This window comes from Oncorhynchus mykiss, chromosome 26 (genome assembly GCF_057628025.1).
Source record: "Oncorhynchus mykiss isolate SJ-2025 chromosome 26, ASM5762802v1, whole genome shotgun sequence".
Taxonomy (NCBI): domain Eukaryota; kingdom Metazoa; phylum Chordata; class Actinopteri; order Salmoniformes; family Salmonidae; genus Oncorhynchus; species Oncorhynchus mykiss.
Window position 1 is genome coordinate 39,284,496 of NC_143047.1, and position 20,952 is coordinate 39,305,447.

Genomic DNA, 20,952 nt, shown 5'->3' on the forward strand with positions numbered 1-20,952 from the left:
TCTACTGGGAGAACAGCTGCTTTGATATGGGAAGAACACAGCACATTCTACTGGGAGAACAGCTGCTTTGATATGGGAAGAATAGAGTTAGCACATTCTACTGGGAGAACAACTGCTTTGATATGGGAAGAACACAGCACATTCTACTGGGAGAACAACTGCTTTGATATGGGAAGAATAGAGTTAGCACATTCTACTGGGAGAACAACTGCTTTGATATGGGAAGAACACAGCACATTCTACTGGGAGAACAGCTGCTTTGATATGGGAAGAATAGAGTTAGCACATTCTACTGGGAGAACAACTGCTTTGATATGGGAAGAATAGAGTTAGCACATTCTACTGGGAGAACAACTGCTTTGATATGGGAAGAATAGAGTTAGCACATTCTACTGGGAGAACAACTGCTTTGATATGGGAAGAATAGAGTTAGCACATTCTACTGGGAGAACAACTGCTTTGATATGGGAAGAATAGAGTTAGCACATTCTACTGGGAGAACAACTGCTTTGATATGGGAAGAATAGAGTTAGCACATTCTACTGGGAGAACAACTGCTTTGATATGGGAAGAATAGAGTTAGCACATTCTACTGGGAGAACAACTGCTTTGATATGGGAAGAATAGAGTTAGCACATTCTACTGGGAGAACAACTGCTTTGATATGGGAAGAATAGAGTTAGCACATTCTACTGGGAGAACAACTGCTTTGATATGGGAAGAATAGAGTTAGCACATTCTACTGGGAGAACAGCTGCTTTGATATGGGAAGAATAGAGTTAGCACATTCTACTGGGAGAACAACTGCTTTGATATGGGAAGAATAGAGTTAGCACATTCTACTGGGAGAACAACTGCTTTGATATGGGAAGAACACAGCACATTCTACTGGGAGAACAGCTGCTTTGATATGGGAAGAATAGAGTTAGCACATTCTACTGGGAGAACAAGGGATCACAACTGCTTTGATATGGGAAGAACACAGCACATTCTACTGGGAGAACAAGGGATGACAACTGCTTTGATATGGAAAGAACACAGTTAGCACATTCTACTGGGAGAACAAGGGATGACAACTGGTTTGATATGGGAAGAACACAGTTAGCACATTCTACTGGGAGAACAAGGGATCACAACTGCTTTGATATGGAAAGAACACAGTTAGCACATTCTACTGGGAGAACAAGGGATCACAACTGCTTTGATATGGGAAGAACACAGTTAGCACATTCTACTGGGAGAACAAGGGATCACAACTGGTTTGATATGGGAAGAACACAGTTAGCACATTCTACTGGGAGAACAAGGGATCACAACTGCTTTGATATGGGAAGAACACAGCACATTCTACTGGGAGAACAAGGGATCACAACTGCTTTGATATGGAAAGAACACAGTTAGCACATTCTACTGGGAGAAAAAGGGATGACAACTGGTTTGATATGGGAAGAACACAGTTAGCACATTCTACTGGGAGAACAAGGGATCACAACTGCTTTGATATGGGAAGAACACAGTTACCACATTCTACTGGGTGAGAGATGGGTCAAAATTGCTTCAGAGAGAAATAAATTCAATCAGATTCATGAAAATGTGCCATTAGGTTACAGTATTACATAAACGCAAGTTATCTTGGGATTTATCATGTGATTATTTTCCCTTCCCTTTGGGAGCAAAACAAGGACATATGAGAGAAAACATGTCACAAGGACATATGAGAAAACGCACCAACTGAAATTGAGTCATAACTATAATGGCTAAATCGCGAATGCTACGCTACAATGATTTAGACTTATGACAGTCTTCAACCCAGCAGTCTGGCCTCTGGGCTTCTGGCTCAGCCGTAGCTGTGGAACTTAGAGCGAGATGTGGCATTGTGCCAAATGATATATCCAATTGCTATCATTTTAAAGAAACAACATTTCCAGTCCAGTAAGTTCCCCTCCTCCAGGTTGAAAGAGTTTAAAAGGACAGATTCACTATACAGTATATACACCTTGGATTCAACTAGAAGTTGACTGGTCCAGAACATGGACATTTCAGAGGACACTATGAGAAAGTTTCCCCATTGGCCAAAAGTCCCTTATTGTGGGGAAAACAAGCATTTACAGTCACTTAAACTTAGAAGTATCACAAATATTTAGCTTTGCATGCAAATGTTTGAATTTCTAGAACAAATGGAAAAAAGGCAGAAATTGAGAGATATATTATTTGAAAGGAATACAGTAATAATTAATAAACAGTATGATGTTGTTGGATAGGGCTTGTAGGGAGAAAGGAATACAGTAATAATGGGACAGTATGATGTTGTTGGATAGGGCTTGTAGGGAGAAAGGAATACAGTAATAATGGAACAGTATGATGATGTTGGATAGGGCTTGTAGGGAGAAAGGAATACAGTAATAATGAACAGTATGATGTTGTTGATAGGGCTTGTAGGGAGAAAGGAATACAGTAATAATGAACAGTATGATGTTGTTGGATAGGGCTTGTAGGGAGAAAGGAATACAGTAATAATGAACAGTATGATGTTGTTGGATAGGGCTTGTAGGGAGAAAGGAATACAGTAATAATGAACAGTATGATGTTGTTGGATAGGGTTTGTAGGGAGAAAGGAATACAGTAATAATGGAACAGTATGATGTTGTTGGATAGGGTTTGTAGGGAGAAAGGAATACAGTAATAATGAACAGTATGATGTTGCTGGATAGGGCTTGTAGGGAGAAAGGAATACAGTAATAATGAACAGTATGATGTTGTTGATAGGGCTTGTAGGGAGAAAGGAATACAGTAATAATGAACAGTATGATGTTGTTGGATAGGGCTTGTATGGAGAAAGGAATACAGTAATAATGAACAGTATGATATTGTTGGATAGGGCTTGTAGGGAGAAAGGAATACAGTAATAATGAACAGTATGATGTTGTTGATAGGGCTTGTAGGGAGAAAGGAATACAGTAATAATGAACAGTATGATGTTGTTGGATAGGGCTTGTGGTTTCCTACTGCAGTTTCAACAGAAATGTCCTAATGTGACTCTGGCATTGTGAAACATTTATTACAGCAAGATCAGTTGGAAAATTAAGACTTTTTCCTTCTGTGAACTAAGATAACAGATGGCTAGACCACGTCCCATCGTCACAGAGGAGAGATGGGACGTGGACAGCAATCACAGACGAGAGATGGGACGTGGACAGCAGTCACAGAGGAGAGATGGGACGTGGACAGCAGTCACAGAGGAGAGATGGGACGTGGACAGCAATCACAGAGGAGAGATGGGACGTGGACAGCAGTCACAAAGGAGAGATGGGACGTGGACAGCAGTCACAGACGAGAGATGGGACATGGACAGCAGTCACAAAGGAGAGATGGGACGTGGACAGCAGTCACAGACGAGAGATGGGACGTGGACAGCAGTCACAGAGGAGAGATGGGACGTGGACAGCAGTCACAGAGGAGAGATGGGACGTGGACAGCAGTCACAGAGGAGAGATGGGACGTGGACAGCAATCACAGAGGAGAGATGGGACGTGGACAGCAGTCACAAAGGAGAGATGGGACGTGGACAGCAGTCACAGACGAGAGATGGGACATGGACAGCAGTCACAAAGGAGAGATGGGACGTGGACAGCAGTCACAGACGAGAGATGGGACGTGGACAGCAGTCACAGAGGAGAGATGGGACGTGGACAGCAGTCACAGAGGAGAGATGGGACGTGGACAGCAGTCACAGAGGAGAGATGGGACGTGGACAGCAATCACAGAGGAGGAATGGGACGTGGACAGCAATCACAGAGGAGAAATGGGACATGGACAGCAATCACAGAGGAGAGATGGGACATGGACAGCAGTCACAAAGTAGAGATGGGACGTGGACAGCAATCACGGAGGATAGATGGGATGTGACAGTGAACAAAGAGGAGAGGTAGAATGTGGACAGCGGTCACAGAGGAGAGGTGGTATGTGGACAGCGGTCACAGAGGAGAGGTGGTATGTGGACAGCGGTCACAGAGGAGAGGTGGTATGTGGACAGCGGTCACAGAGGAGAGGTGGTATGTGGACAGCGGTCACAGAGGAGAGGTGGTATGTGGACAGCGGTCACAGAGGAGAGGTGGTATGTGGACAGCGGTCACAGATGTGACAGTGAACACATGCTTTATGATTCAGTTTGAGTGACCTACACTAGTGGATAGGTAAGACAATGAGAGGTAAATTGATCATGCAACACAGGCTCCATCGCTTGTTCTGTTCATGGAAGCATGATGATGTTTTTCACACCCACATGTCATCGATGACATCCAGCCTGATTTTAGATGAAAGGCGCTCTAACACTTGTGATGTATCAAACGCATCCTCTCAAGCACAGCTCACAGGTCCCTTCACCAACCAGTCACTGGTTTTCCATGGATGGTGCAATCTAATAATATAACTACACTAACAGAACAGGAATGAGGCCAACAGCACGTAATTAATTCAGAGACAACTATAAAAAATAATACTTAAACATCATCTGTTCAGACGTGTGTTTAAAGATTGAAACTAAGTTGAAGCCAGTGTGGCATACAACATTATACAGTAGTACTTACTGCTTATTGCAAAGCATTAGCATATTTTTATCAGAGCTAGAGGAATTAAATACACCTCTAATGAATCGTCATTTACAATTTCACCTAAAAATGTAATACATCTTCTTTGGTTTTGTATAATGATAATAATATATGCAATTTAGCAAACACTTTTATCCAGTCTCATGCACAGAACCAAAGCGGAAAACAAAAACGGGCTAGGGCCAGTCATTGGCATCGATCAACATTATGTTTTTGATCAATTGTATTTCTACTTTGACTTGTTACCCTTGGAACAGAGAAGTTCTAGAAGTTAAACGTTTTGCATGACCCTTTAGGATGTGAAAGTAAAAACAGATATCTCAGTAGGTTAGCAGTGACAGTCTCCGTAGGTTATCAGCGACGGTCTCAAGTAAGTTAGCAGCGACGGTCTCAGTAGGTTAGCAGCGACGGTCTCAGTAGGTTAGCAGCGACGGTCTCAGTAGGTCAGCAGCGACGGTCTCAGTAGGTCAGCAGTGACGGTCTCAGTAGGTCAGCAGTGACGGTCTCAGTAGGTCAGCAGTGACGGTCTCAGTAGGTCAGCAGTGACGGTCTCAGTAGGTCAGCAGTGACGGTCTCAGTAGGTCAGCAGTGACGGTCTCAGTAGGTCAGCAGTGACGGTCCCAGTAGGTCAGCAGTGACGGTCCCAGTAGGTCAGCAGTGACGGTCTCAGTAGGTCAGCAGTGACGGTCTCAGTAGGTCAGCAGTGACGGTCTCAGTAGGTCAGCAGTGACGGTCTCAGTAGGTCAGCAGTGACGGTCTCAGTAGGTCAGCAGTGACGGTCTCAGTAGGTCAGCAGCGACGGTCTCAGTAGGTTAGCAGTGACGTGACGGTCTCAGTAGGTTAGCAGTGACGGTCTCCGTAGGTTAGCAGTGACGGTCTCCGTAGGTTAGCAGTGACGGTCTCAGTAGGTCAGCAGTGACGGTCTCAGTAGGTCAGCAGTGACGGTCTCAGTAGGTCAGCAGTGACGGTCTCAGTAGGTTAGCAGTGACGGTCTCAGTAGGTTAGCAGTGACGGTCTCAGTAGGTTAGCAGTGACGGTCTCAGTAGGTTAGCAGTGACGGTCTCAGTAGGTTAGCAGTGACGGTCTATCTCCCTCTCTCGCACTCACCAGGCCGTCACAAGTGCTTATAGCCGCCCTCCCCTTCATGGTTGCCTGGTCCCACACGTCCCCGATAAAGTGGCACAGCGAAGGGCCATGGCTGCGTATTTTGGCCCCCTCCATGCCACCGTACCTTCGCTCAGTCAGGAAGCCAGGAGCCAGCAGGTGTGGGTTGAGGGTGAGGTTGAAGTGCAGATTGTGGCCACCGTGCTGCAACTGGTAGAACACCCGTGTAGGGTTTCCTGGTTCCCCCTGGGTTTCTCTCCGCTGTACCCGGCTGACGCGGTAGGACACAAAGTTGGACAGGAAGTGACCTTTGGCGTCCACTCGGTAGGGGTGAACGACCTCGTACTGCGGAAGCCCCTGTAGAAAGCTCTCTGGTTGGGAGAGAAAATAAAAACATGCTGTCTACTAATTGACTGTGAGGTTGTAAACAAACTTGGCAAGCTGTAAACAGTTCCATCTGCACAAGGCACACATACACTATCCATCATTTAAACAGGGCTTGAATATGACTACAGTATGTCTGTCTTTTTTATTTGAGGATGAGCATGTGACCCAGTATCCACCAATGGCAGGCAATAGTCATGTGGAGTCGTGGATGAGGTCTCACAACGGGCGCTAACTAACTAGGGCTTCGGGTTACTATAGAAGCTGACTGGAGTGTCGATCAGTCTGCTGTACTCTCCTACGCTACGTCTGCCTACACCCGGGTCCTGGCAGGGGGGCATCATCACGGTGATCGGCGGCGTGCTGGCCCGCTGTGCCACCTTCAATGAGCGGATGAGGCTTAAGGCCCTCACTTACACACAGACAGAAACGTACGCGCGCTCACAAGCACCGTTCAAAGAACGGTATGAATTTTAATAGCAGCATGCACCTCACAGCACTTTAATCATATGCTAGATGTGCCCTAGTAGTATGCTAGATGTGCCCTAGTAGTATGCTAGTGGTGCCCTAGTAGTATGCTAGATGTGCCCTAGTAGTATGCTAGATGTGCCCTAGTAGTATGCTAGATGTGCCCTAGTAGTATGCTAGATGTGCCCTAGTAGTATGCTAGTGGTGCCCTAGTAGTATGCTAGATGTGCCCTAGTAGTATGCTAGATGTGCCCTAGTAGTATGCTAGTGGTGCCCTAGTAGTATGCTAGACGTGCCCTAGTAGTATGCTAGATGTGCCTTAGTAGTATGCTTGATGTGCCCTAGTAGTATGCTAGATGTGCAATAGCAGTATGCTAGATGTGCCCTAGTAGTATGCTAGATGTGCCCTAGTAGTATGCTAGATGTGCCCTAGTAGTATGCTAGTGGTGCCCTAGTAGTATGCTAGATGTGCAATAGCAGTATGCTAGATGTGCCCTAGTAGTATGCTAGATGTGCCCTAGTAGTATGCTAGATGTGCCCTAGTAGTATGCTAGTAGTGCCCTAGTAGTATGCTAGATGTGCAATAGCAGTATGCTAGTGGTGCCCTAGTAGTATGCTAGATGTGCAATAGCAGTATGCTAGATGTGCCCTAGTAGTATGCTAGATGTGCCCTAGTAGTATGCTAGATGTGCCCTAGTAGTATGCTAGATGTGCCCTAGTAGTATGCTAGTGGTGCCCTAGTAGTATGCTAGATGTGCAATAGCAGTATGCTAGATGTGCCCTAGTAGTATGCTTGATGTGCCCCAGTAGTATGCTAGTGGTGCCCTAGTAGTATGCTACTGGTGCCCTAGCAGTATGCTTGATGTGCCCTAGTAGTATGCTTGATGTGCCCTAGCAGTATGCTAGCAGTTACATAGGCAGTCACAGTGTATTCACATGGTAGTAGATACATAGGCAGTCACAGTGTATTCACATGGTAGTAGTTACATCGGTAGTCACAGTGTAATCACATGGTAGTAGTTACATAGGCAGTCACAGTGTATTCACATGGTAGTAGTTACATAGGCAGTCACAGTGTATTCACATGGTAGTAGTTACATAGGCAGTCACAGTGTTTTCAGTGTATTCACATGGTAGTAGTTACATAGGCAGTCACAGTGTATTCACATGGTAGTAGTTACATAGGCAGTCACAGTGTAATCACATGGTAGTAGTTACATAGGCAGTCACAGTGTATTCACATGGTAGTAGTTACATCGGTAGTCACAGTGTATTCACATGGTAGTAGTTACATCGGTAGTCACAGTGTATTCACATGGTAGTAGTTACATAGGCAGTCACAGTGTATTCACATGGTAGTAGTTACATCGGTAGTCACAGTGTATTCACATGGTAGTAGTTACATAGGCAGTCACAGTGTAATCACATGGTAGTAGTTACATCGGTAGTCACAGTGTATTCACATGGTAGTAGTTACATCGGTAGTCACAGTGTATTCACATGGTAGTAGTTACATAGGCAGTCACAGTGTATTCACATGGTAGTAGTTACATAGGCAGTCACAGTGTAATCACATGGTAGTAGTTACATCGGTAGTCACAGTGTATTCACATGGTAGTAGTTACATAGGCAGTCACAGTGTATTCAGTGTATTCACATGGTAGTAGTTACATAGGCAGTCACAGTGTATTCACATGGTAGTAGTTACATAGGCAGTCACAGTGTATTCACATGGTAGTAGTTACATAGGCAGTCACAGTGTAATCACATGGTAGTAGTTACATCGGTAGTCACAGTGTATTCACATGGTAGTAGTTACATCGGTAGTCACAGTGTATTCACATGGTAGTAGTTACATAGGCAGTCACAGTGTATTCACATGGTAGTAGTTACATAGGCAGTCACAGTGTAATCACATGGTAGTAGTTACATCGGTAGTCACAGTGTATTCACATGGTAGTAGTTACATAGGCAGTCACAGTGTATTCAGTGTATTCACATGGTAGTAGTTACATAGGCAGTCACAGTGTATTCACATGGTAGTAGTTACATAGGCAGTCACAGTGTATTCACATGGTAGTAGTTACATCGGTAGTCACAGTGTATTCACATGGTAGTAGTTACATAGGCAGTCACAGTGTATTCTGTGTATTCACATGGTAGTAGTTACATCGGTAGTCACAGTGGTATCAGTGTAGGTACATGTTGTTACATAGTGCTTAGGCTAAACGTTTGCAGCAAGCACATTTTCCAGGATTTGTGGAAAAACTCCAAATGAACTATTACGCTAAATGAATAGTGAAAGTGGCTTCGTCAAAGCACTGGTTTTCCATGTCTGAATCTCCATGGCAATATAACTGTATATCTCTATACTACTACCTTCAGGAATGTATACTGTTTATCATGACTTTCTCATCTCTTTACCTGAAAAGCTATGACAGTGACAAATGTATTCATCACAAAGGAGAGGAGAATAAAAACAGCACTAACCCTTTCTATAAAACACAGACCTAACAGAAAGATCTGTAAGCCATATTTATTTCTGCCTAAAATTCAAAGAGGAATTCAGAACGGGTTTCACTTCAAAAGTCAGACCAGTCTCACAGGAGTAAACAGGGAGCTGATTTGAATGGGTGAGATGCGGTGGAGGTATATAGGAAGTGAAGGGTAGTGATTGTTTTTTTTCTTTGATTTGGGGTGTTAAGAGTTGCTCTCACAGGGAATGTGTTATGCCAACCCTGAGACTGTTGAATCCTTTGATAGAGGACAGTGCCCACCAGTAGAGTCAAGTGCCATCCCAAATGCCACTGCTGCAGTACCAAGCTATCTCCCCCGTGTCAGTCCATCGCCTCACAAACCGATTACACTTAGCCTTGGCTCCCCAGAGCACCCACTAAGGTTGATTTGTATGGACGGTAGAGTGTCAAACAGCCCAAGGGTGTATCTAGACTGCCTTTCCCTTGTTCACTAAGGCTGATACAGAACACAGGGAGACCAAGGGGAGAGGGGTGAAGGAGAGAGAGAAGGGGTGAAGGAGAGAGAGAAGGGGTGAAGGAGAGAGAGAAGGGGTGAAGAAGAGAGACAAGAGGGGAGAGAAAGAGAGAGAAGGGGTGAAGGAGAGAGAGAAGGGGTGAAGGAGAGAGAGAAGGGGTGAAGGAGAGAGACAAGAGGGGAGAGAAAGAGAGAGAAGGGGTGAAGGAGAGAGAGAAGGGGTGAAGGAGAGAGAGAAGGGGTGAAGGAGAGAGAGAAGGGGTGAAGGAGAGAGGGAAGAGGGGAGAGAAAGAGAGAGATAAACAACTGGAATATTTGTTCAAAAGTAAGTGTACTACTGGTATTCTTTTTTAAATCAACCCCCCTTTTTTCTCACACCAAGACACTTCAGCTCAGAGGCCAACTTTAGGTTAACTACTGTATCTAGTATCCTAAACACAGGAGGTTGGTGGCACCTTAATAGTGGAGGACGGCTTGTGGTAATGACTAGAATGGATTAGGTGGAATGTTATGAATTACATCAAATACATGGTTTGATGCCATTCCATTCGCTCCGTCCCAGCCATTATTATGAGCCGTCCTCCCCTCAGCAGCCTCCACTGATCCTAACACAGCATGAGTTATTGGACTAACGGGAGCCAATACTTTAAAGAACTGAACACTATTTAATCCTGATGCCATTCACTCATGTTGTTTGCAGGGCAGTTTAAATTGACTAGTGGAATGAATGTGACTATCACTGTGAGGTACAGACACAGTAGGTAAGCATGAGCGTGTTTATATGACATATTCAGGCATGACCCAAGTAAAGTTTAGGGTAGCAAACTACAGCTAGGCTACTAGAATTTTAAGCATGGCCTGAAGCGTTAGAGGCGGCTCAATTATGCATCTCTCTGGTGGGGGAGAAAAAAACGGAAATACAGTAGCTGTTCTCATACAAGCTGGAAATAGGTATAGCCTGGGAACATCACGTCTGTTTTGAGTCATGTGCTCATGGGATTTCGGCACCTCATTCAATGCATAAAATGGGAGAACATAACCTTTATAAGTGTCAATATTTCCCAAGTGAACTGCTTGCATAGATCAGTCATCGCTAGGCTGTTTGTGTAAAGGCTGCGTAGATCAGTTACATCGCTAGGCTATGTTTGCATGAGTTGAGGCTGCGTAGATCAGTCACATCACTAGTCTGTGTGTGTAAAGGGTGCGTAGATTAGTCACATCGCTAGGCTATGTGTGTGTGAGTTGAGGCTGCGGATATCAGTCACATCGCTAGGCTATGTGTGTGTGAGTTGAGGCTGCGGAGATCAGTCACATCGCTAGGCTATGTGTGTGAGAGTTGAGGCTGTGCGGATATCAGTCACATCGCTAGGCTATGTGTGTGTGAGTTGAGGCTGCGGATATCAGTCACATCGCTAGGCTATGTGTGTGTGAGTTGAGGCTGCGGAGATCAGTCACATCGCTAGGCTATGTGTGTGAGAGTTGAGGCTGCGGATATCAGTCACATCGCTAGGCTATGTGTGTGTGAGTTCAGTCTGTGGAGCTGAGCAGTTGCCAATAGTCTGCAGAGGTCCCCTTGTTACTGACATTTTAAAATGCCAGCATAGCTGAACTATTGCATAAAACTATTTAAAATAAAAGTAACGTTATATGTCAGACGAATGATTCATTGATTTTAAGAGGCTGGCTTACCCGTCTCTTGTTCAAATCCAAATGTTTTACTGTTGTTAAACATCGCCAAGATCCCCGCTGCAACCAGAAAGTAAATTGGAGAGAAAGGTTGTGCAAGTCCGCAGTGTAAGTAAATCATCTTGTTGGAAGGTAAAGAAAGACAATATGTTATTATGCTTTATCCTCACTGTACCGACTGTCATTTCAAACACTTTCAATTTTGTAGTGAAACACTTATATCCCGCTAGAACCATGCACTTTAGACATAGAAAGCGTGACGCCGGCGATATAAACTTAATTAACTTCTGTACGACGTTGTATCCTTCCTCAGTGATTTTCACACGCGTCTTTTGCGTTCCAATAATTGTAAACTGTAAGTGTTGTTTGCTGACAAGACGATGTCTTCCTTTCTTCCATCAAGGCCCCTTCGACAGCCCTGACAGTTAGGAACTTTCCCTAACAAGCCAAACTTTGCTGAAGAACCTCCCTCTCCGATACAGTTTAGTGGGTGGACTTGAGAGAATAGAATGCCTTTCAGTAGTAGCCCAGGGGATGGTAGGTGATGGGGAAACTATTACATTACATTATTTGGATTGCCTGTTAAAATAAAAATACGTATGGTGTGCAATTGTAAATAAAGTGGGATAGTTGAGGAAAATCGAATTGACACATTTAACCGGATGTCAAATAGTCATCCCGACACGCAATAAAGGCTAATATTACGATTGTAACAACATATTAAATAATATTGCTTGTATATTATATGCCTACAGCGACACTTTAGCCTACTGTATAATCTCGTTCGCATGGTTACTGCGCAGAGCACCAATGTATAACGGGACCTGTGTGCATTATGCACTGTGAGGAGCCCCAAACTCCAAGGAAATCATAAACACGACCGATCAATTGCATTATGTTTCCTTTGTGAAAATTATACTTTCATCTTGGAGCTCAGAATACTGTGTATCCCCCTATGGAAATGATGTGTCAAACTCATTCCACCTAGGGCCTATGCTCGGTTTTTGGTTTTTCCTTTCAATTAAGACCTAGACAACCAGGTGAGGGGAGTTCCTTACTAATCAGTGACCTTAATTAATCGAGTACAAAGGAGGAGCAAAAACCCGCAGACACACGGTCCTCCGTGGAACAAGATTGACACGTTCCCCATAGCGTCCTTCACTGATCTACTGCTGGTTGAGCCATCATGTTGCCCCCTCTAGCGGAAGAGGACGGTCAGTTTGGCACAAAATGTCGAGAATAAATATGGAAATGTCATAGAATGAAGAAGGAAAAACACTTGTAAAATGTAATGTCTGCCATGTTAAAGCCGATAAGGAAACCGATATGAGTAGGCTAGACTAGGGGGAGGTTTTGGTATTATTTCGTGCACAAGGGAGGAACAACTGTTTCATTGTTTTGCCACACTATATTGGTCCTATTCAAACCATAAAGTATTGGCGAATGGTCAAGTAAATAATCTCCCATAATTCATTATATTTTGTTAAATGTCAGGGACCTTTTTTCCCCTATAAAAACAGCAGCCCGCCGCGACCGGGAGACCCCATGGACGACGCAGCCTGTCCCATCGCGACTCCGGTGGCGGGCCGGGGAGCAAGCACGCTGAAACCGTCGCCAGGTGTACGGTGTTTCCTCCGATACATTGCTGTGGCTGGCTTCCGGGTCAAGCGGGCATGGTGTCAAGAAGCAGTGCGGCTTGGCTGGGTCGTGTTCCGAAGGACTGTAACTACCAAGTACTCTATGTGGACACCTGCTCATCAAACATCTCATTCCAAAATCATGGGCATTGATATGGAGTTGGTCCCCCTTTGCTTCTATAACAGCCTCCACTCTTCTGGGAAGGCTTTCCACTAGATGTTGGAACATTGCTGGAGGGACTTGCTTCCATTCAGCCACAAGAGCATAAGTGAGGTTGGGCACTGATGTTGGGCGATTAGAGATTCCTCATAGTCAGCGTTCCAATTCATACCAAAGGTGTTCAATGTGGTTAAGGTCAGGGCTCTGTGCAGGCCAGTCAAGTTCTTCCACACCGATCAACAAACCATTTCTGTATGGACCTCGCTTTGTGCATGGGGGAATTGCCATGCTGGAACAGGAAAGGGTCTTTCCCAAACTGTTGCCACAAAGTTGGAAGAACAGAATTGTCTAGAATGTCACTGTTTTCTGTAGCATTAAGTTTTCCCTTCACTGGAACTAAGAGGCCTAGCCTGAACCATGAAAAACAGCCCCAGACCATTATTCATCTTCCACCAGACTTTACAGTTGGTACTATGTATTTGGACAGGTAGCATTCTCCTCGCATCCACCAAACCCAGATTAGTCTGTCCGACTGCCAGCTGACTCTTGGCATTGTGCATGGTGACTTTAGGCTTGTGTGTGGCTGCTCTGCCATGGACACCCATTTCATGAAGCTCCAGTTCTTGTGCTGATGTTGCTTCCAGAGGCAGTTTGGAACTCGGTGTTGAGTGTTGCAACCAAGGCCAGACGATTTTTATGGGCTTCAGCATTCGGCGGTGCTGTTCTGTGAGCTTGTGTGGCCTACCACTTCCCAGCTGAGCCGTTAATGCTCCTAAACATTTCCAAATTTGACGACCTGACTTGTTGGAAAGATGGCATCCACATTGAAATTCACTGAGCTCTTCAGTAAGGCCATTCTACTGCCAATGTTTGTCTATGGAGATTGCATGGCTGTGTGCTCAGTTTTATACACCTGTCAGCAAAGGGTATGGCTGAAATAGCTGGATCCACTCATTTGAAGGGGTGTCCACAGTCTTTTATACATATAGTGTAACTTATTTTATTTTGGTATCTGAAAATTCATATTTTTGTCGAGACCTATCAGCAGTTTATTCACAAAGGTCTATCACAGAAAGGTCCATCACAGAAAGGTCCATCACAGAAAGGTCCATCATGTCTCAAACGACCAATCCACGCGATGCAGGGGCAGGCGCTGTGAACACGCACGACTACGCACCTGTATAAGACTCCAGTCAAGATGCAAAGTTTCACATTGATTGCGGCGTTATAAAGGACTGTAGACACGATAACTTTTATCATACAAGCTTCAATTACTTAAAATGAACAGCTAAAATAAGCACTCAACTGTATGGAGCGCGAGGACTATTCTGTGATAGGCCATCGAGAAGCGACCTGATGCTAGTAGAAGCACCGGTGTTGCATTCTATCTGTGAGGATGGGCGAGCTACTCAACCACAGCGGGATTTTGGCATTGAACAGGACTTTAATGGATGATGACAAATTCGGCAGTCTGGAGGATATTGACGTGACCGCGGACGGCACTCCGATTCTAAGGATAATCATCTCCGTTGTTTACTCCATTGTGTGCGCGGTAGGGTTAATTGGGAACTTGTTAGTCTTTTTCCTAATGAGGTTAAAACAGGGCCGGAAGAAATCGAGTATTAACTTTTTCATCATCAACTTGGCAGTGACGGACTTCCAGTTTGTGTTGACTCTGCCGTTCTGGGCAGTGGACACCGCACTGGACTTCAGCTGGCCGTTTGGAGACGCCATGTGTAAAATCATCCTTTCCGTAACAGTTATGAACATGTACGCTAGCGTGTTCTTTCTGACTGCAATGAGTGTGACCAGATACTGGTCTGTCGCCTCGGCTCTGAAGAACCGGTCGAGACAGAGGTCGTGTTCGGTGAAATTGGTGTGCGCGGTGCTGTGGGTCTCCGCAACCATTGCCACAGCACCCACTACCATTTTCTCCTCAGTGACCGTAGTGGCGGGGGAGAAGCTCTGCCTCATCAGGTTCCCTGAGGGACATGACTGGCTCGCGCTCTATCATCTCCAAAAAATCATCATAGCGTTCGTAATACCCATGCTGATAGTGTCCGTCTGCTATCTGATGCTCTTACGGTTTATCCGTCTGAGGAGCATGAACAACAACCACCCCAAAAGGAGGTCGAGGGTGACCAAATCTGTCACCATCGTCGTCCTCTCCTTCTTTCTTTGCTGGATGCCAAATCACGCCATCACATTCTGGGGTGTATTGGTGAAATTTAACGCTGTCAATTGGGATAAATCCTACTATTTGGTCCACACCTATGTATTCCCGGTGACTGTGTGCCTCGCGCATGCCAATAGCTGCTTGAACCCAGTTCTGTATTGTCTCATGCGACGTGAATTCAGAAAGATGCTGAAGGATTTGTTTTGGAGAATTTCCTCACCAGCCATCTCCAAAGCCTGTACAATACGTACGTTTACGGGGACGTGCAACACACGTGTAACACACGACGACAACCAAGGGGTTATTCCATTGAATGTTCTAGACACCACACAATGTCGACTGTCCTTTATTGACAGACCGGATCTTCCCGCAATACCGGGTCTACCCGGAATGGCACCTGAAGATTCACAGTGCATCCACCAGACATAATTCACTTACTCTGTGAAACGACTTGCTGTAATTACGCATGCATTTTGGAACTATAAATGACAGAGTTCTTGAGTTCCCAATGTTGCCATTACCCACGAGGCACCAATTGCGCAGAGTAGGCCAACGGAGTGAAAAGCAGTATTTACAGAAATGTTGGTGCGTCCCTGGCACGCACTGGAATGGGTAGGACATGTACTTGGTAAACTTTGCGCGCAATGATTACATGTTGATTTTAAGATAAGAGAGTCACAAATTTAGAGTACACCGATGTCCATATTCCCTGTGGATATTATGCCCATTGTTGGAATGTTGAGATGTTTCTTCTGTCTTCCATTCAAGCTCACACATTGCCATTCAGAGCCAATGCACACATTTTTGGTACATGAAAATGGAAATAAATGTGATCTTATTAATATGTTATCAGTGCTTCTGTTGTGGTATCTGAATATATAGCTGAATGTAAAAGGGTCATTACAATGTATGTGAAATAAAGAGAATATCAATTAAGCATCTTGGTCGATTGATATATTCAGACATTATGTTGTGTGGGTCAATTTGCTAGATTTCAATTACTAAAACTCATTAGATGTCGAGAAATGGTCGATTGAAGATATTCAATGCGTTATTGGAGATTACTTAATGCGTAAGGCCGCACAAGTTGAGCTGTAACTGCGACGATATAATGAATTGCAAGTAGACAGTACTTTATAAATAAAGATAAGCATATTTGAATGTGTATTTTCTTCGTTCATATAGAGAGTTTGAGAAGGTTGCCAACTCCGGAAGCCGGCCTACGGTTATCTACTTCATTTTACCGAGATTACACTTTCAGAAATCGTAATGACACTCAAATCTATTAATATTAAGAAATCGACCGGCCCGGACCAATGTAACATTTATTTTCCCCAAATTGGTGCAGAGATCTTTGCTGTCCTTCTCACGCAAATATTCAATCTTTCATTGGCGAGTGATACGATTCCAAAAGTCTGGAAAGCAGCTTATACATCTTGGTCGATTGATGTATTCAGGCAATGTGTTGTGCGGGTCAATTGGAAAACTGTCTGCACTGGAAACATCTTTGGAAAACCTGGTTGAACTCACAATTGAAAGACTTTCTGTATAATATCTAATTTGATCTAAATTCCAGTCGGGTTTTAGAGCCAAGCATAGTGCAATTACTGCAGTAACTTAAGGTTGTAGGTGATATTCTAGATGCTCAGGACAAGAAACATCACTGTGTTTCATTTTTGATTGACTTATCAAAGGCCTTTGTTGACCAATCCCTGACAAAAAAAGTTTGGTTTATGTGTTGAAGCATTGGATTGGTTCCAAAACGACCTTTCTGACAGAATACAGTGTGTAGCACAGAGGGTAATACATCTGAGCTTCAAAGGCTCATTTCCCCAGGGTTCAATTTTAGGTCTGATCCTTTTTTTACAATGCATATAAATGATACAGCGAAGACTGTATGCTGATGACAGAATGATTTATTCTAGTACATCTTGAAGGCTTTTCAGGATTTACAGTTGGCTTTTGATGCTGTTTGAATTTAAACTTGTGCTTAATGCAAGGAAAGGGTTTTCTCTTTGAAAGTAGACACATGGAGTCACTTGCACATATCAACTCTAAAAAGTCAGGAAACTGATAAGGTCACCTATAAGTATCTTGGGAATTGGTTAGAAGAAAAGCTGAATTTTAAACAGCACATTGATAACTTCACCAGAGAACTGAAGTTGAAAATGGGTTTTTCTTTTAGGAACAACTTGTTTTTCAATGTTAGTCAGAAAGGATCTTGTTGAAAGCACTTTGTTATCGGTGCTGGATTATAGTGCCTATATGCAGGCCTTAGCAAGTACCTTAACTCTGGACACAGTGTATCATGGTGCTTTTAAGATGTATCACCAATGCCAGATTCCTCTCTCACCCATCACTGTGATTTGTATGGCCTGGTGCAATGGACCTCTCTCTCCATGGTGCAAACACACTGGTGCACTTTTGTGTAAATAGAAAGCATTGATAAGGCAGCCCCTTTTGTGTCTCTGTTCCTTCCTGACCAGGTCAGTCACTCAATACAGTCTTCGTTCAGTAGCTGCCGTCCTTGTCTGTTCCTAAGTCTAGAACTGATATGGGGAAACAAGATTTTTTTCCCCCCAGAATTCCGGAACATGCTTCATTCTGGAACATGCTTCATTCTGGAACATGCTTCATTCTGGAACATGCTTCATTCTGGAACATGCTTCATTCCGGAACATGCTTCATTCTGGAACATGCTTCATTCTGGAACATGCTTCATTCTGGAACATGCTTCATTCCGGAACATGCTTCAAAAGATATTCCAGTTTGGGGAGTTAAGTGTCCTTCCTGGTTTTTAAGACAATGTTTTTGATAGCTACAGTTGTATATTTTTTATGTATTTATATTTTTTGAAACATGTTATGTACACGCTGCTATTTCCCTGGTCAACCTGGCAAGAGGTTTCTAACCTCAATGAGTCTTACTTGGTTAAATCAAAATAAAACTATTATGTTTGGTAGAGGTGTGGTGAAGCGTTTCCCTAACTCGGTCCTCGGGACAGCATTTAGGTTTTTTCCCTAGCACAACAGATTCTAATAATCAACTCATCAAGCTAATGTTTTTCCCCCTAGCACAACAGATTCTAATAATCAACTCATCATCAAGCTAGGGTTTTCCCCCTGGCACAACAGATTCAAATAATCAACTCATCATCAAGCCAGGGTTTTCCCCCCTAGCACAACAGATTCAAATAATCACCTCATCATCAAGCTAGGGTTTTCCCCCTAGCACAACAGATTCTAATAATCACCTCATCATCAAGCTAGGGTTTCCCCCTAGCACAACAGATTCAAATAATCACCTCATCATCAAGCTAGGGTTTTCCCCCTAGCACAACAGATTCAAATAATCACCTCATCATCAAGCTAGGGTTTTTCCCCCTGGCACAACAGATTCAAATAATCACCTCATCATCAAGCCAGGGTTTTCCCCCCTGGCACAACAGATTCAAATAATCAACTCATCATCAAGCCAGGGTTTTCCCCCCTAGCACAACAGATTCAAATAATCAACTCATCATCAAGCTAGGGGTTTTCCCCCTGGCACAACAGATTCAAATAATCACCTCATCATCAAGCTAGGGTTTTCCCCCCTGGCACAACAGATTCAAATAATCACCTCATCATCAAGCTAGGGTTTTTCCCCCTGGCACAACAGATTCAAATAATCACCTCATCATCAAGCCAGGGTTTTCCCCCCTGGCACAACAGATTCAAATAATCAACTCATCATCAAGCTAGGGTTTTCCCCCCTGGCACAACAGATTAAAATAATCACCTCATCATCAAGCTAGGGTTTTCCCCCCTAGCACAACAGATTCAAATAATCACCTCATCATCAAGCTAGGGTTTTTCCCCTAGCACAACAGATTCTAATAATCACCTCATCATCAAGCTAGGGTTTTCCCCCCTGGCACAACAGATTCAAATAATCACCTCATCATCAAGCTAGGGTTTTTCCCCCTGGCACAACAGATTCAAATAATCACCTCATCATCAAGCCAGGGTTTTCCCCCCTGGCACAACAGATTCAAATAATCAACTCATCATCAAGCTAGGGTTTTCCCCCCTGGCACAACAGATTAAAATAATCACCTCATCATCAAGCTAGGGTTTTCCCCCCTAGCACAACAGATTCAAATAATCACCTCATCATCAAGCTAGGGTTTTTCCCCTAGCACAACAGATTCTAATAATCACCTCATCATCAAGCTAGGGTTTTTCCCCCTGGCACAACAGATTCTAATAATCACCTCATCATCAAGCTAGGGTTTTCCCCCTGGCACAACAGATTCTAATAATCACCTCATCATCAAGCTAGGGTTTTTCCCCCTAGCACAACAGATTCTAATAATCACCTCATCATCAAGCTAGGGTTTTCCCCCTGGCACAACAGATTCTAATAATCACCTCATCATCAAGCTAGGGTTTTTCCCCCTAGCACAACAGATTCTAATAATCACCTCATCATCAAGCTAGGGTTTTTCCCCCTGGCACAACAGATTCAAATAATCAACTCATCATCAAGCTAGGGGTTTTCCCCCTGGCACAACAGATTCAAATAATCACCTCATCATCAAGCCAGGGTTTTCCCCCCTAGCACAACATATTCAAATAATCAACTCATCATCAAGCTAGGGTTTTTTGAATCATCTGTGTAGTGCTTGGACAAAAACCAAAACGTGCCTCCCTTGGAGTCCCCCAGGACCGAGTTTGGGAAACACTGGGTGCTGGGTCATGATGAAATGAAGATGTACAGGCAACTGCCCAAATAAAGGAAACACCAACAAGTGTTTTAACCATGTGCCCCCCCAGAACAGCTTCAATGTGTCTTGGCAGATTCTACCAGTCTGGAACTCCATTGGAGGGATGCAACACCATTCTTCCACCAGAAATTCCATATTGGTGTTTTGTTGATGGTGGTGGAAAACGCCATCTCTGGCATCACTCCAGAACCTCCCATTAGTGTTCCACTGGGTTGAGATCTAGCGACACACATTCTCTGTTTTTCTAAACATGCTGTGTTCCTTTGAGACCCCTCTTTCAAAGTCACAGAGATCTCTTCTAGCTTGGTAGCCAAAATAACACACAACTGGGCAATTCTATACGTGGCCCTAAGCATGATGGGATGTTTTAATTGCTCAGGAACCACACCTGTGTGGAAGCACCTGCTTTCAATATACTTTGTTATCCCTCAAGTGTTTCCTTCATTTAGTCAGTTCCATGTATATTCTCCACATATTCTTCCTGCCCTCCTGCACTCATCAATGGATTAGCAATATTGGATGACTAAATTAAATGGCATTACATTCTTGGAAAAATATATGCTTACTGACAATACATTAGGCAGAGAATTCCTTTGACATGCGTAATTTACGCCCAAAATGCATGGTGTGTGCACAAATAATGCCCCTCAAATTGCAGGCTGCAGTTGCACACTTGACAAAATGCCCAGTGTGTGTGCAAAGAATTCAGTCCTTCCTACATATCTAGTATTTAAAAATATATATACTCCTACTAATCATGTTGAATAATTTGGTTATTATGACATGTAAATATTGACTTAAATTGTTATTGTAAAGAATATTGTGGGAGGAACAAACAACATGCACAACTTTTTAGTTCAATGGTATGGCTGAAAGAGCTTGGATGACTGCATCATGTAAACTACATTTATCAAATCCTCAATGGTATGGCTGAAAGAGCTTGGATGACTGCATCATGTAAACTACATTTA

The 20,952-nt window shown here is 43.8% G+C and overlaps 2 protein-coding genes across 2 annotated transcripts in view; one reads left to right on the top strand and one right to left on the bottom strand.

Moving 5' to 3' along the window:
* The window catches only part of adamts7 (ADAM metallopeptidase with thrombospondin type 1 motif 7), a 172,360-nt gene extending 160,314 nt beyond the window's left edge, over positions 1-12,046 (bottom strand). Inside the window, exons 1-2 of the mRNA XM_090223052.1 lie at positions 11,244-12,046; positions 5,715-6,082 (exon numbers count right to left, since the gene is read on the bottom strand). Coding sequence (XP_090079178.1) covers positions 5,715-6,082; positions 11,244-11,361 — 486 coding nt within the window. The 5' untranslated portion in view covers positions 11,362-12,046. The remainder of the gene's footprint in view (positions 1-5,714; positions 6,083-11,243) is intronic.
* Positions 12,047-13,045: 999 nt separating this feature from the next.
* rxfp3.3a2 (relaxin family peptide receptor 3.3a2) lies at positions 13,046-16,150 on the top strand. Its single transcript, XM_036964401.2, has one exon. It carries the CDS (start codon positions 14,434-14,436, stop codon positions 15,640-15,642), a length of 1,209 nt encoding a protein of 402 aa, XP_036820296.1. The 5' UTR covers positions 13,046-14,433; the 3' UTR covers positions 15,643-16,150.
* Positions 16,151-20,952: the final 4,802 nt, after the last annotated feature.